Source organism: Strix aluco, chromosome 18 (assembly GCF_031877795.1).
Source record: "Strix aluco isolate bStrAlu1 chromosome 18, bStrAlu1.hap1, whole genome shotgun sequence".
Lineage (NCBI taxonomy): Eukaryota > Metazoa > Chordata > Aves > Strigiformes > Strigidae > Strix > Strix aluco.
The window spans coordinates 15410931-15424785 of NC_133948.1; the positions used below are offsets into that span (position 1 = coordinate 15410931).

Consider the following 13855-nt stretch of genomic DNA (forward strand, 5'->3'; position numbering starts at 1 on the left):
TCCCACACCGAAATGGTTTATTATTAAAACAAATCACAGCCTGTACAGAAGCACGAAGCCGTTCAGCGTGCACAGACCCAGATCTCCTTTACCGCAGGCAACAGCCACGTACACTCATGCTGAGGGAGGATAAATTTCCAAGTCAGGGTCAGTGCAAGAGGCTCTTGCAGAGAGATCTGAGACAGAGAAAGAACGAGGAGCTTAGTAAGTATGTTGAGAAGGAAGAAGTTTTCAATTAGAAAAAGGTTAAATGAAGCAGCGAGCACTGTAGTCAGCCGGATGATGTTCTTGGTCAGTGTAAATCCCTCAAAGGTGGATCTAGACTAAGCCGGGCATGACCTCAACGTTGCTTCATGAGGGAATTCAACGGAGAGCCAGCACTCGGCAAAGCATGGATCACTAACAGGCCGCTGCAGTTACATACTAGGTCACTACATTACACATTTCAGGGCTCTAACAACTTCCCCTCTCATCAGCCACGCAAACACGGGGTTCATAGTCTCTCTTTTCAAACTAGAGCTGGCAGGCAGTCGCAGTAGCCCCTAAAAGGCTGGAGGATTTGAAGGGTTGGGGTTACACAAGTGGCAACGCAGCCATGTTGCGTCTCTGGGCTCCACGGCTCCTATTTCTTTCTGCCTCCTCTTTCTTTGAGTGCCAGGTGAATCAGAGAGCCACTTGTCATGTTGTAATAAGCCAGGGAGTTCGAATCCTTGATGAAGATGCCCTGAGGGGAGGAGGAAAGAAAAAACAGTCACAGCAGAAATCTTAATGCTCCCTTCCCACAAAACCCCACACAGATGAAGCCCTCCTGGCTTTGAAAAACCCTGGAGAGTTCCCAGTGTCTCAGAAGATGGGCACCAGTGGGTAAACTGGGAATGATGCAAGAGTACAAATGGACAATATACACTATATACCTCTACAAACACATAAAGATGGTCACCACAACAAGTGAAGTTATTCAGGCTCCATTCCCCTCTTCCCCTCCCCTTTTTCTTTTTTTCCCTTAAAAAAAAAAAAAAGTTAAGCTTCCTTTCTTGCTAAGGGTTAACACAGTATCTCCCCACAGATGAACTCCTGAGGAGATAAGTGCACAAAGTTCACTGCTTAGGCAGCAGGTTGTGTGTGTGCACATGCATGACTGGAACCAAGTTATCAAAAAGGAACAGCGCCTTTCTAACAGCTCCAGGCTCCAGAGAAAGAGAGAGAGATCTCTTCCCTTTCATTTTTTTTTTTTTGAGAAATTCTTTTCAGAGCTGCCAGGGTTTCAGGGCACTCTCGCCCACCTTCCAGAGCACACACGACAGAGCAGTGGGAGCAGACTGCTGCATTTAAATGTCAAAACTCCCAATAAAATTTCAAAGAAAACCATCAAGCTCAGAAGACTCATCTGCAGCAGTGACAATGTGAAGATCCACTGATGCCACCTATTAAAGGCCTGTCCCGCTGTAACAGTGTGCAGTTCTGTAACCAAGCGTGCTGTACAGACAGGAAAAACATTGCCTCTGCTCTCTCCGATCTCAGGAGGTACATTACAACTTTTTCTTGTAAAAAGTCAGTTTGTGTGTGAGAACGCACTGAAGTAACAAACAGCATCTGAAGGGCTTAAACCCACCTCGTACTGCAGCTTCTGCTTCCCAGCTGGCATCCCTGTGGCCTCGTGGATCTTAACCTTTATAACAGACACCTAGGAAGAATCAAAGAGCTTGCTCAGGCTTTTTTCCCCCGACTGCAGGGGCAGGCAGCACTGCTCCCCAGCCACGCAACCCTGTTGGGCAAGAGGCTGCGGTGTGGGGAACATCCAGAGCCTTACAGCTCCTGCCATGCAGGTCAGCTGCTGTTCCCAAAGCAAAGAAACTCAGCAGCACAACAAGAAGGGGTAGAGGCCAGGTTAATAAGCTACATGCCTGGTCTGAGAGCGGCAGGGTGAACACCAACACTTGGCCATTCAGTTTCCACTCCGTCTTGTCCTGCATGTTGGGAACCTGGACTTTGACCGTGACTGGACCCTAGAGGAAACAAAGATAACGTCTCTTACAGGCAAGGAAGCTCAGGACTATGATAGAAGAACAGCAGACAAATTATTTATAGACACACAGCGGCAGACGAATTAATTATTTCCAAAACTAGCCACGTATCTCAACTTCTCAGGGAACACACAGAAACGTATTTGCCTCAACACTGAGAAAGTCACTTCACTGCTACCAAAATAAAACGTGTAGTTGGATTTCTCTCATTAGTCCCTCCTTCTGTGTGCCATTCACCAAGCATCACATGCACCCACAGTCTTACAGAGCGAACGTATGAAGCATTCAACAGAAGACAGCTTCTTTGTGCAGATGTCCAGAAAAACCATACAGCCTTCTTAAAGCACTTAAAACTCAACCCACAATGATGGCACTCCTCAGGAAGGAGTTCAGTCTAACATTTAGTTCACGTTGTTATGGGATATACCACATTACCACGCTATCATGCTGACACTGATATATTAAATCTCCTTGCATCTCCAGCTTCGCAGTCCTCTGCTTAAAAGCTTATCAAGCAGCATTAGGTCTTCTGTACATTACTATAAGCCTACGTCTCACTGCCCTTAATTACAGGAGTACTATCTTACTACACGTCTGTGTGTAGCACTGCATTGCTCTTTCCAGTAAAATACAAAGCAGTTGCTTGCTCAGGAGCCATCTCAAAGTTGCTCCCTTGAAGTACATCAGCTGCCCTCTGCGTAGTGAACCGGCTTTACATCCCCTTTGGGCAGAGGAGGCTGAACAGCCCAGCGGGGTCAGGGCTCCGGCGCTTCTCAACAAGCAGCCAGCCCACACACGCACCTTGTTCCTGCGCAGAAACTCCTCCTCTGGAATCAGGCTATCTTCACTCTTCAGTTTCTTTGAGACCGGCTCATCCTCCATCGGTGGCGGCGGGTGAACAGGAGGCATCGGTGCTGGGGAAGGAACCGGAGCCACGGGAGGCGCAGGAACAAATGCTGAAATGGGATGGGGGACATAACACAACCTGTAGTCATCCACTGAGTATACAGCAGCCACTCCCTTAACACAAAAAACTTTTAGCAGACCAGTGAAGGCTGAAAATAAATGCCACAATACATGGAGGAAGTTAACATAACCAGCAGTAACATGCAAACTTCAAACGTTAGGAGATCTATTGGGAAACAGTCCAGGAAAAGACAACAAGCAGCATAAGAGCTTCCTGCAGATCTTGCAAAAATGAAAATGCTCTCAGTTTGGCACACAGCAGTGCCAGCACCTCGATTTAAAAAAGAAAAAAATAGGAAGAATTGTTTTTTACGTTGTGCTTTTCAACTTAAAAGCACCTCATGCTCTGAAGCTGCTATGAGGAAAGGGGCCAGACATCAGCCTCCTGTGGCAGCAACAAGCTGTAACACCCAGTGAGGTGCTGGCAGTGCCTCTTTACTCTGGTTCCTTTTGGAAAGCAGCACAGATTCTTAACCTTCACCTGGGCAGGCTCCCGGGGACACAGACAGAAAATGGGTGAGACAATTCTCTGTATTTCACACTGCAGGAGTCTTGAGCCCAAAAGCAGTACTGCTAGATAAGTCGTATCAAACACCCCAAAATTCTTAATGATGGGACTTAAGGCCCACAATCCCAATTACATGCCACTATCAGAGGTGCAAAAGAGGAAAAGAATCAGAGCTCCAGCCCACATTATACAGGAATTAGCTGACAAGTAACCAGAAAAAGCTGAAGTTACTGACCTGTTGGTACTATCATGGGAGGCGGGCGGGGGCTCATGATGGGCGGGGCGGAGGGCGGCATGGGGACAACGTTGATGCGCGGGGTATGGATTATTGGTGGCATGGGGGTGGCTATGACAGATCCTGGAGGCAAACGGACCACGGAAGTCATCGGGGGACGAGGCATGACTGGAACTGCAGAAACAACGGCAGCACGAACGGGAGGGGGCATCTGGAGAGAGAGGGTAGTTTTTCTTAGCTGGTACGTGCAGGAATGCTCGGCTGCTGTTCACAATCCTGATTAGAACAACCAGGGCAAAGCACAGAGGATTTCTGCTGGCCAAAGACTTGCTGCGAAGCTCAGCGAGCCCACTGTATGGCCAGCCCAAGCTGCCTGTAAACGGGCACAGAAGCCTCACGAGCAGATTACAGAGTTCTTCCTTCCCTCACCACGCAGGTATCAGACCACAAGCCACGTAACAATCTTAAAGAAGGAGCTATTTCAGAGTCACGTAGCAGAACCCTTGGGCAGAAACAACGGGCAAGTGAGTCACTTGTGAACGTTTCTTGCCTGCGGCTACTTTTGTTCTGCATCACGCCTTTTTACACCTAAAAAAAGGCCCCCACCCATTCCTTTGTTAGCCATACTACCTTCCCCCAGGATCTCAGTGCCCAGGCTCTTCCTCTGCCCAGCTGATTAAGTCTGTTTGGAACCTCTAAGGATGAAGAGCTCCACTTAAATCTTATGTTGCATTTTTAACAACAAGTTCAACAGGGTTCCTCTGATGGTTTAACAGTCATTTGGAAACATGAACTTCACTTAAAATCTGTTTCTAAACCACTGCCCTGCTGTTATAACCCTTGACTTTCATCAGGACTCCCTTCTAATTAACTACAGCCACAGCCATTTGCTTTTGGAAGCCCAAACACTTACTGTGGGTGGACGAGGCACGGACGTGATAGGCTGAGCGCTAGCTGGAGGATTTGATGCCGAAGAAGGAGGGGGTGGCTGGGGTATTTCATTGGGTTTACTGGGACCGATCTTCTCCTTGCTGTCATCTTCTGGCACCAGTCCCTTGGCCTTGTGGATAGCTTCAATTTGCTCTTGGAGAGTAATATTGGCCTGAGCAGCCTGTTGTGTGCGGGCCATGCTGCCCGAGTGGCCATCCCAGGTCACCTGAGAGGATAAAATAAATCAGACTAACTGCAGCCTGTCCAGGCTGCAACGCGAGCTGCAAATAAATCAAGAGAGCAGCTCTACAGCAAGAACAAAGTTCAAGAGACTCCTGTCTCTCTGCACATCCATAATACTACAGGAATATGTTAAAAAAAAACACAGCTTCCACTCTACCTTTTCCTCTGGTTTCTGGATTTCTTCTTCACCAATCTTTTTACCAATGGCAGTCTCTTCTACACCGAAGATATCAGTACGGCGCTCTGCCAGCTGCTTCAAGCTGCTTTCAATATCCAAACCTGCAGGCAAAAAGAGAAATTCCCATCTCAAGTGGTATAATCAAAGATGATCAAGCTTCTGTTAATCTTTAAATTATTTGGTACCTAATGGCCGAGCGCTGCTATTTTTTAGAAAGAGACTGCAACCGATGGCTGGTCAGCAGCAGCTAGTGCTCTTGCCTTTAAGTTTACAGAAAGGCTTCAGTGTACTAATGACAAATATATCCACAAGATCGGCACACTAAGGACACCATACCATACACTACATTTAAGATGGTCCTTATCGGTGGGACTTGGAGGGGAGTAAGGGTTAAGCGTTCACCAAACCAACCCATCTAGGAACTCTGTTTTGCAAGCCATGTCAAATGCTCAGGCTGACCTGGGGCATAGACCTCATCATCACTCTGCTTTTCACGGATGGATCGATCACGCTGCTCCAACCATCGAGGATCCAGGAGACCAATTCGCATGTGTTCTTGCATTTTACTGGCAGGAATTTTCTCTCCAGTGATGGGGGAAACAAGATACTCATCTGGAGCTGGAGCAGGTGGTAATGGTTTTGAGGCTAGAAAAACAAAACCACACTGTTAAAAACATATCAGAGGATGCAGCCTAGAAACAAATGCTTTTGTGATTATTCAGGAAGAAAAAGTTTTTCTTTGTCACCCTGATTTACCTTTGGGATCATAATCTTTCCGCACAATGACCTGATCTGGAGTGGGAGGGAGAGGCGGTGGCATCGGGGTTTCTGGAGGAGGAGGAACCTTCTGACCTTCATCTTCATCATCTGAGCCCTTATTTAAGGGGGGGAAAAAAAAAATCGTAACCAAGTTCCTGTATTCAATATCAACAAACACGATTTGAGAAAGGCATAAAAATCCTATGCAGTGCTGGAAGAACTGATCATGCAGCTTCAAACAACAGTGCTATTTTGCCTCTGGACACCTATGCTGCAGTGGTTCCTCTGGATAATCATGATTCAGAAACTCAGTGGACCCAGAAGAGGAAGCAAGTACTCCTCAGCTTCCACATTACCACAGCACAGCAAGCAGGGGCTTATGGTTAACCATGCTCTTGTTCCTTGTTACCAGAAAAACAGCTTACAAAGAGTGGGTAGAGGAAGAGTCTAAAATGAGTCATCTTTCAGTGTTCCAGACTGTGCAGAAGAAAGCCCAAAAGGCTTGATCACAGAAATATAAAATCCACACCATTAGGTGACAAAATTACTGGATTTCTCTCTTGGAAACTGTGTTGTCATGGCAAACATTAAAAATACCGTATTCTAGCAGAAACGGGTTGTTTTGAAATTCCTTCAGAAGGAAATCTCATTTCCTCAAAAAACTGAGGAACTTCTTACAGTGAAAATGATGGGCATGGTAAACCACACAAACTTTATGGGACAAAAGGAACACTGATTCTAGTGGTTAGTTACCTCATCCATATCCTGCACTTGTGTGTCTTGATCCAGCTGGGCTGGGGGCTCATCTGTTTTCTCTTGCTTTTCATCTTCCTCATCTGACTCTACCTCCATCTCTACCTCCTCACTTTCCCCAAACTTCTCGTAACGCTCCTGGATCAGAATTCGAGCTCCCAACTCTTCTGGAGTGGTGGGAGGAGGGAAATTCCCTACAATGCAGAAAACAGCTTCTGTTTCTCTATCCCATTTTGTTGCTCAATGCATAGACAGAAGTATCAGTTTCCTGAATTAAAAGCAGTTTCTTTACAAAGCAGTGGCATTAAAATCTCCTGGGAGACAAGGTATATAAAAGGTATATAATAGAGTCTATACGGACCAACATCCATGACACATGAAGGTGCTTACAGGTGAAAGCACTGCTAGAAAGTGGGACAAGTTCTGCTGTCCTGGTGGAAGTGGGAAAAGCAGACACTAGCGCAGTCCTGGACTTTGTTCAAGGAGAACATTACTGACTCCAGAAAAAAAACCAGTCCTGCACACTCTCACTAGAAGGCTTTCCCCTTCAGCTTTGAAGGACATGCAGCTGTAAAGCCCAGTGTCTGTCTCAATATGGCATTTCAGGACATAGCCCCTACTCAAAGGGAGCAGAATTTCATAGAGGTTACAATGGTTAACTTCAGTACCTTGCTCATTGGGCTGAAAGTCAACTGTTTCCACAACCACAAAGTCGTGCCAATCAATCTGGGCATAAGCAACACGCTCCTTTTCCTTCTCCTCCTCTTCCTTCTTTCTCTCTCGCTCCTGGAACTTTGCCCACTCCACTCTGTAATACACCTGCACAAGCAGACGTAAAGCACAAACCAAATGTCAGACAAGAATCACACCACAGTCATCTCTACAGCATCTAGAAGTTTACTTTCAGGGCAGTTACACAAGCACCACTTCAGAGGCCTGGCACAACAAAGAAATACTTGTATTTTGTTTAGAAACTACAGGCTTGCCTATTGAGTAATGTACTGCACCAGCTTTGTCAAGCAGTTTTCTAAAGCTGGAACTGCAATCTTCTTGAGCCAAGACCAAGCCGTCCAGGTATGACGTGACCCAGGTATCACTGAAGATTCACAGCCAGCAAACAGTTCACAGACACTTTATTCCAACGCTGTAACGCCACCTTCCCACAGCAAAAGCAGTCTTCGTGACAAAGACGGAAGTCAAAGTAATAAAGAACAGCTTGGAAGGACTACAAGTGACGGAGGTGTCATGGTGAAGTTGTCTTGAGAGGGAAACATTCTACTTTGTAAAGCACTTGGAAATGGTGTTGTGCAGTATTTATGCCTCTATGCTGCCACAATCCCCAATTCCCCAATACTAACAGTAGCTGGTAGTTTAAAGACAAGCTTGAGTACCCTGTATTCAAGTGACTACAGGGGACACATCCATTTTATTCTCTGTATATTTGCTGCCAATAAGTCAGAAACGAGAAAAAATTCAAAACATAACTGAAATGCTTCAGCAAGTTTGCAAATTTTTCATGTAATACCTGATCTAGGACTTCCTTGGGATTTTCAGCCTCCTTCTTGAGTTTGAGGAGTAAGCCTTTCGGTGGGATCAAGATCTAAAAGATATTTTGCATGACAGTTGGTGACAATTCTTTTTGCCATAGCCTCCTTAAAACCAATTACTCTTTCTGCACTAATAAAAATATCAGTAGACCCCTGGGGCTATGTTTCATTTATTCTGTTGCAACCCTCTTATTACTTATTGCTCATACTTGCACTTAAAAATATTCACTCTTGCCCTTCCAACTACCCTCCATATTTAAAAACCCACAACTTGTAACAGCCCACTGTGTTCAGTGCTCTGCACATTGCCAACATCGTATGGTGTAATATACCTATGCTACTTAAAGAGCAAGATTTAAAGGATGGACTCCTGGACCTGCACATATTTCTAGGCTGGCTGTTTTGTAGGGCTGCAGTAATCTTCAAAAATCAGTACGGCTGCTGAAAAAAATCAACTCAACAGGTGAACTGCCAAGAGTACCTTTGTGTACTGTTCAACCAGCTTAGTGAAGTAGTTAAAGAGACTGTGCTGGGGGCGAAGGAAGTCAAACTGGTAGTTCCTCTGCTCCTTCTGCATCAGCTGAGTCAAGAACTGCCGCCCGTTCCGAGCCACGAACTGCGCCGTGAGCTTCACCACATCCAAGTCAAAGGCCGAGATTGAGGGAGGATCTGCAATGAACTCGAACTCCGGAGGTGGCTCTTTTGGAACGACAGTCTCCTGGATCACCTGGGCCTGCACCTGCAGAGCAGAACGGCGACACATCAGTGACTGCCCTCAAGAAACCCTTACCAAACGCTTGGGAGAACCCATTTTTCCTTCAGCTGCTGCAGGAAAGCAACCTCAGTCTAGATAGATATCCTGGCAGCTGCAAGGACTAAAAAAATTAGTACCACAGGGTATATCCGGACATCTGTATTTAGGTCTATTATTAAAACAACATTGCTCCAACAGCCAACAAAACTGGAAACTACCAGAACTTTGCTATAATCCCCCCGGACAGTCAATACCACACAGTGTGACTGCTGGCCATGCAGAGCATGTAAAAGACTTGGACTCAGTCTGTGTGCTTTCCCCATCCAGTATGCATAAAGGCACAATTAAAAATCAGCAACATTTTGTACTCCACATTTTAAGAGGAAGTTGATCCTTCCGGCAGAAAAAAAGGAAACGTTTCTACAAAACAGTGCATGCAATAAGCCCAAACTGAACTCCAAGGGATTCTAAACACCTGCCTATGGCAGGAGTCCTAAACTCATACAGTCTGAGCGATCACTAGTGTAAGTGCCATATCAGTCAATATGCAACTAAATGTAATTAAAATGGACCAAGCAGAACAAATATATTGACTCTTTCACACATAACTTTGAGTTACCAGCAACTGGGGGATGCAGATCTGCATCAAAACGAGGCCCCAGACACTGAACTCTAAGCCTCTCAGTGCCGCCGTTTATGCAAATGTGTAACTCCTTCATTTGCCTTGTCTTTCAGATGTCCTGCTTAGCATCAGGATGCAACACAACCAGTTAGAAGCCAAGTTCTCAGCCAAAGTGAAAAGGAATACTCACCTTCTGCGGAAGCTGCTGCTGAGCACTTTGCTGCTGTTGCATGACCTTGGGAATAGCAGCCGAGGGCTCCTGTGCTTTACCCTCTTTGAACTCGCTGACTTTGTGCCGGTAGTAGGCATGGTAAGGATCATTGGGATTCAAGAAATTGAACTTAGGGTTATTTATTTCATTCTGACGAATTCGAGCTTCAAATTCTGGACCATTTCTGTGGAGAAAAAAGATAAATTGTTTAGGTGAATGGGCATCAACTCAAGCTAAATGTCTGTTTCTTTCACAGTAAGATGTGTTGATGCATCAGCCCCTCAGAAGACAATTTTCTCTCCTAAATGGAAGGAATTTACCTCTGAGTAACACACCCACCGTAGCAGCCAGCTGTACATGCACCAGTTATACACTGTATTAGGACAAATGCCTGTAACACTTCACAGTGAGTATTTCTTAGGACAGCTAAAAACTCACACTCACAAGTGTTCCACAATCTCATTTGGCTACACACAAGCAAAAGGCCATTTACTGGACTGACAGTTTATTGGATGAAGTTTACAAGTTACTCACTAGACAGGGGAAAAATAACCCCACACATGATGGGCAGCTCATCTATCCTAAGAGAGGATCGGACTGATCTCTGCAGGTATGCACTTCTCTCCCTCTGGCTATCAGGGGAGAGAGAGAGATGTCTGAGGCTTGGACACACACACGTCCCAGCTGCTGTACACAAACAGGGATGGGACTTAACCTCAAGCTCAACAAGCAAGTGAGCACCCTCGTACTGGAAAGTTCATCACCTACCACGTGCCTACACACTGTGAAACAGAGCCATGACTCCTCTTGGCTTTGTCACTCAATGCAGCATCCGTAACGAGGCTCCCTTTCTACCTGGAATTTTGTTTCCCCTTCAGATTATTCAGAACAGGAACTGCTACCTGGTTATTGCAGCACATGCTATAGATTTTGCCATTAACTTCATTTTATTTACTACCACAGTTTTTCTAGCAATGTGTGTCTTACACCTGTCCTGGTTTAACCAGGATAGGGTTAAGTTTCCCCAGCAGTGGGGGGGGAGCTCTAGCCGGGTTATTCAGATACCATGCGGACACCGGAGCGCAGTGCACTCATGGTTTTGTACATCGTGCTTCCCACTGCTGTATTTGGTAGCTATTTTGCTCTGTTCATTGCTATCACTATTACTGTTATTGCTGTTGTTTGTTGTGTTGCTATTGCATTGTTGTATTAAACCTTTCCTTATTTCAGTCTTGGGGCTTTGTATTTTCACTCCCTTTGTGGGGGAGGGGCAGCGGCCGCGTGGTCTCAGACCCCAGCAGGGGCTAAACCACCACAACACCTCTTAAGCACAATATTGTCATTTTCTTTTCCATAGTCCCATCAGTATAGACTCAATCCTTAAAATCCTTCACATAAAGTCACAGGACTGTGACCTGCTTCAGTTTCTGGAGCTGCGCAGACATTAGCACTGAAGAGGATAAGCATGAAAATCCCAGGAAACACGAGACCACGCCGGTGTTGTTTACCTGGCTACGAAGCTGGCAGTCTTGTCTACAATATTCCTGACCTCTGGAGGAGGGTAAATAATTCCTACCACAGGCTTGGCTGGTGCTGCTTCCTCTTTTGGCTCCTCTTCTGGCTGTAATAAAAATGTATATATACACATATATACAGTCCTCTGTACTGCTGTCGCACAACTACAGCAACTATTCAACAGGTGAAGAGGTGGTGGCTCAGGAAGACATCTTTCATTGTGCTGTTTGCAATCAGTTAAGATAATTAATTCAAATAGCCTAAATCAAAGCTGAAAACAGGAGAAGGAACTTCAAGTAATATTGAGTAATGTACTATATATCAGCAGCAGGGGTGAAAAATAGCCCAGCAGGCTGCAAACCCAGACTAGGTTTATTTTCAGGTGGTTGAGTTGGAAAATTCATCTTTCTCCTCTCTTATTTTCCTCATCTACATTGGGAGTAACAATTCTAACACACCTTAAAAAAATTGTGCAATCCTGTGCTTAATGAATGCTATGTAAGAATTAAGTATTCCAAATGGCACACAGGACAGACTATTCTCTTCCTCAGCCCAATCACTGAATTTTTCCTGACACAAAGCCCTGGTTTAACAATCTGCATCACCTGTCCCACAAACAAATTCCTCAGCTTCTCAGGGCGGTAGATAATGTTTGTCTGCTTGTCAAGGGCACCCGCTGCAGGGCCAGGCACAGCAAGACAACAAGGAAGGACCCTCCATGGGAGCCAAAACAAGCCTTCCTGGCATTTTTACTATCTCAGCCTTGACTCCGAGTAGGTTTATAAATACCAAACCAACAGGCAGCACAGGGGAATGTCTGTAACACCACATCTAGGAATAACTCAGCATTGCTATACAGGTCTGAAAGTTATGAACGTTCCTAGAGACCTGTGGGACTACAAGAAACTAGAATCTATATTAAATACAATTAAACAAAACATAGCTTTGAATCCTATTGTGATTGTATCAAAAGCTGTTTCATAGAGAAAAGTTCTGCAGGGCATTTTTCTCACTGATATTATAGGAGGACCCAAACTAAAATCCCAGAACCCTCCCTGTGGACAGCTTTGTCTTCTGGCAAGACCAGAAGCTGCTCTTTGCAGGATACTAAGGATGTCACTCCTCCTTCCTCACCAAGCAACTTTCACAGGAAGAGCTGTTATAAAAGAGAACAGGTCTCTGGGAAATGTTTATAATATTAACAGGGATAGTCAGGGAAATTTTAAAATACCAGTAAAGCTACTAGCTCTGCAAAATCCATTGGGGCCCCAAGGCAGAAAATGCTCTTGCGTCAAATACAACCTTATTACATTATTTTAAAATTATTTTTAATTAATAACTGAGTCAAATACAACCCTAAGTGTGTTAAGAGAAAGGTACCATAAATATTTTTATTTTCATTCCCACTCCCTCCAAACAACATCATATCGAGGAGCTAAAGGATAAGGCAACACCATGCTTGAGAGATGTTTTTACTTAACTGTGAGACTGAGTTGCCTTGCTAACTTATGTGCATGCAAGTCACTGGGGTTTTTTTGGGGGGAATCACGCAAATTGGTCCTCCTAATTGCATTAGCTGGACCAATCACCCAAGATTTTCAATCAGACCAGCTCCCTACACTGGCTTGCTGTACGGCTGCTGATGCTGGTGTGTGAAACTGCTGGGATGTGCAGCCAGGACAGCAGCTCCAGCTACATCGGAGCTGAATTTCCATGTCGGGAAGAGGCTTCTCGGAGGTGAATATGGCTGAGACAGAAAAGAACCAGGGAAGGTACTGTGAAACATGGGACTGCTACGCTTTCTCAAGCACACTGGGACGGGTGTATTTAATCTTTTCCACGCATTTCTCCCGTTCGCAGGGCTGTTCCTATGCCTGACAGCAAACCCTCACAACCCTGGGCCGCTTCGAGGAAAGGACTCGGCCTTATGTCGTGCGTAGCACCCGCCCCCCCAGCAGCTGCGGGCGGATGAAAGGGGAGCTGCGGGCCATGCCCACGGCAATCAGCAGCAAACAGCAGGCCGGAACTGCCCACCCCCCAAAAAACCCACTCCAAGTGGGTCAGTGTAAGAAACCAGAGAGCAAAATAACCGTTCCGAGCCCAAGGCCCCCGGGGCACCCCGCGCTCCACCCCCCGCCTCAGCGCGGCCTCCCCCCGCCCGCGCGGCCCGCACCGGTTTGCTCTCCGCGGGGGGCGCTGGCTGCGCCGGAGGCATGGCTTGCACGGGTCCGGCCGGCATGATGCTCCCTCGGGGCGGCGGGGAGCGCTTCCCCGCCGGAGCCGCTCCTGGGCCGAGACAAGCGAGAACCGAAGGAAAGCGACGCTGCGACGGACAAAATGGCGGCGGCGGGCGAGGCGCCGCGCATGCGCGCCGGAAGTGACGGAGCACGGCGGGCTGCCGGCCAGCCGCGGGGGGGGGCAGCGCGCATGCGCTTGGGCAGTACCATTCGGTCACCGCAGGGAGGGGGGATCACCGCAGGGAGAGGCGGGGGCAGGAGGAGCGTACCATTGCGGCGCGGGGGCGTGACGGGGGGCGTGGCCAACCGGGGGCGTGGCCTGCGCTGTTGCCATAGCAGCAGGCGGCTGCGCGGGCAGGTGCGTCTCTGCTGC

At 46.7% G+C, this 13855-nt stretch overlaps 1 protein-coding gene across 1 annotated transcript; it reads right to left on the minus strand.

The window, feature by feature from the left end:
• Window positions 1-13605, minus strand: SF3A1 (splicing factor 3a subunit 1). The gene is made up of 16 exons (XM_074843890.1): window positions 13419-13605; window positions 11239-11351; window positions 9710-9914; window positions 8625-8882; window positions 8122-8196; window positions 7265-7415; window positions 6597-6790; window positions 5841-5958; window positions 5544-5729; window positions 5064-5185; window positions 4647-4889; window positions 3734-3944; window positions 2826-2980; window positions 1905-2006; window positions 1613-1684; window positions 1-724 (listed from the first exon to the last, which is right to left on the minus strand). The coding sequence occupies exons 1-16, from the start codon at window positions 13482-13484 to the stop codon at window positions 623-625; spliced, it is 2373 nt and encodes a 790-aa protein (XP_074699991.1). The 5' UTR covers window positions 13485-13605; the 3' UTR covers window positions 1-622.
• Window positions 13606-13855: the final 250 nt, after the last annotated feature.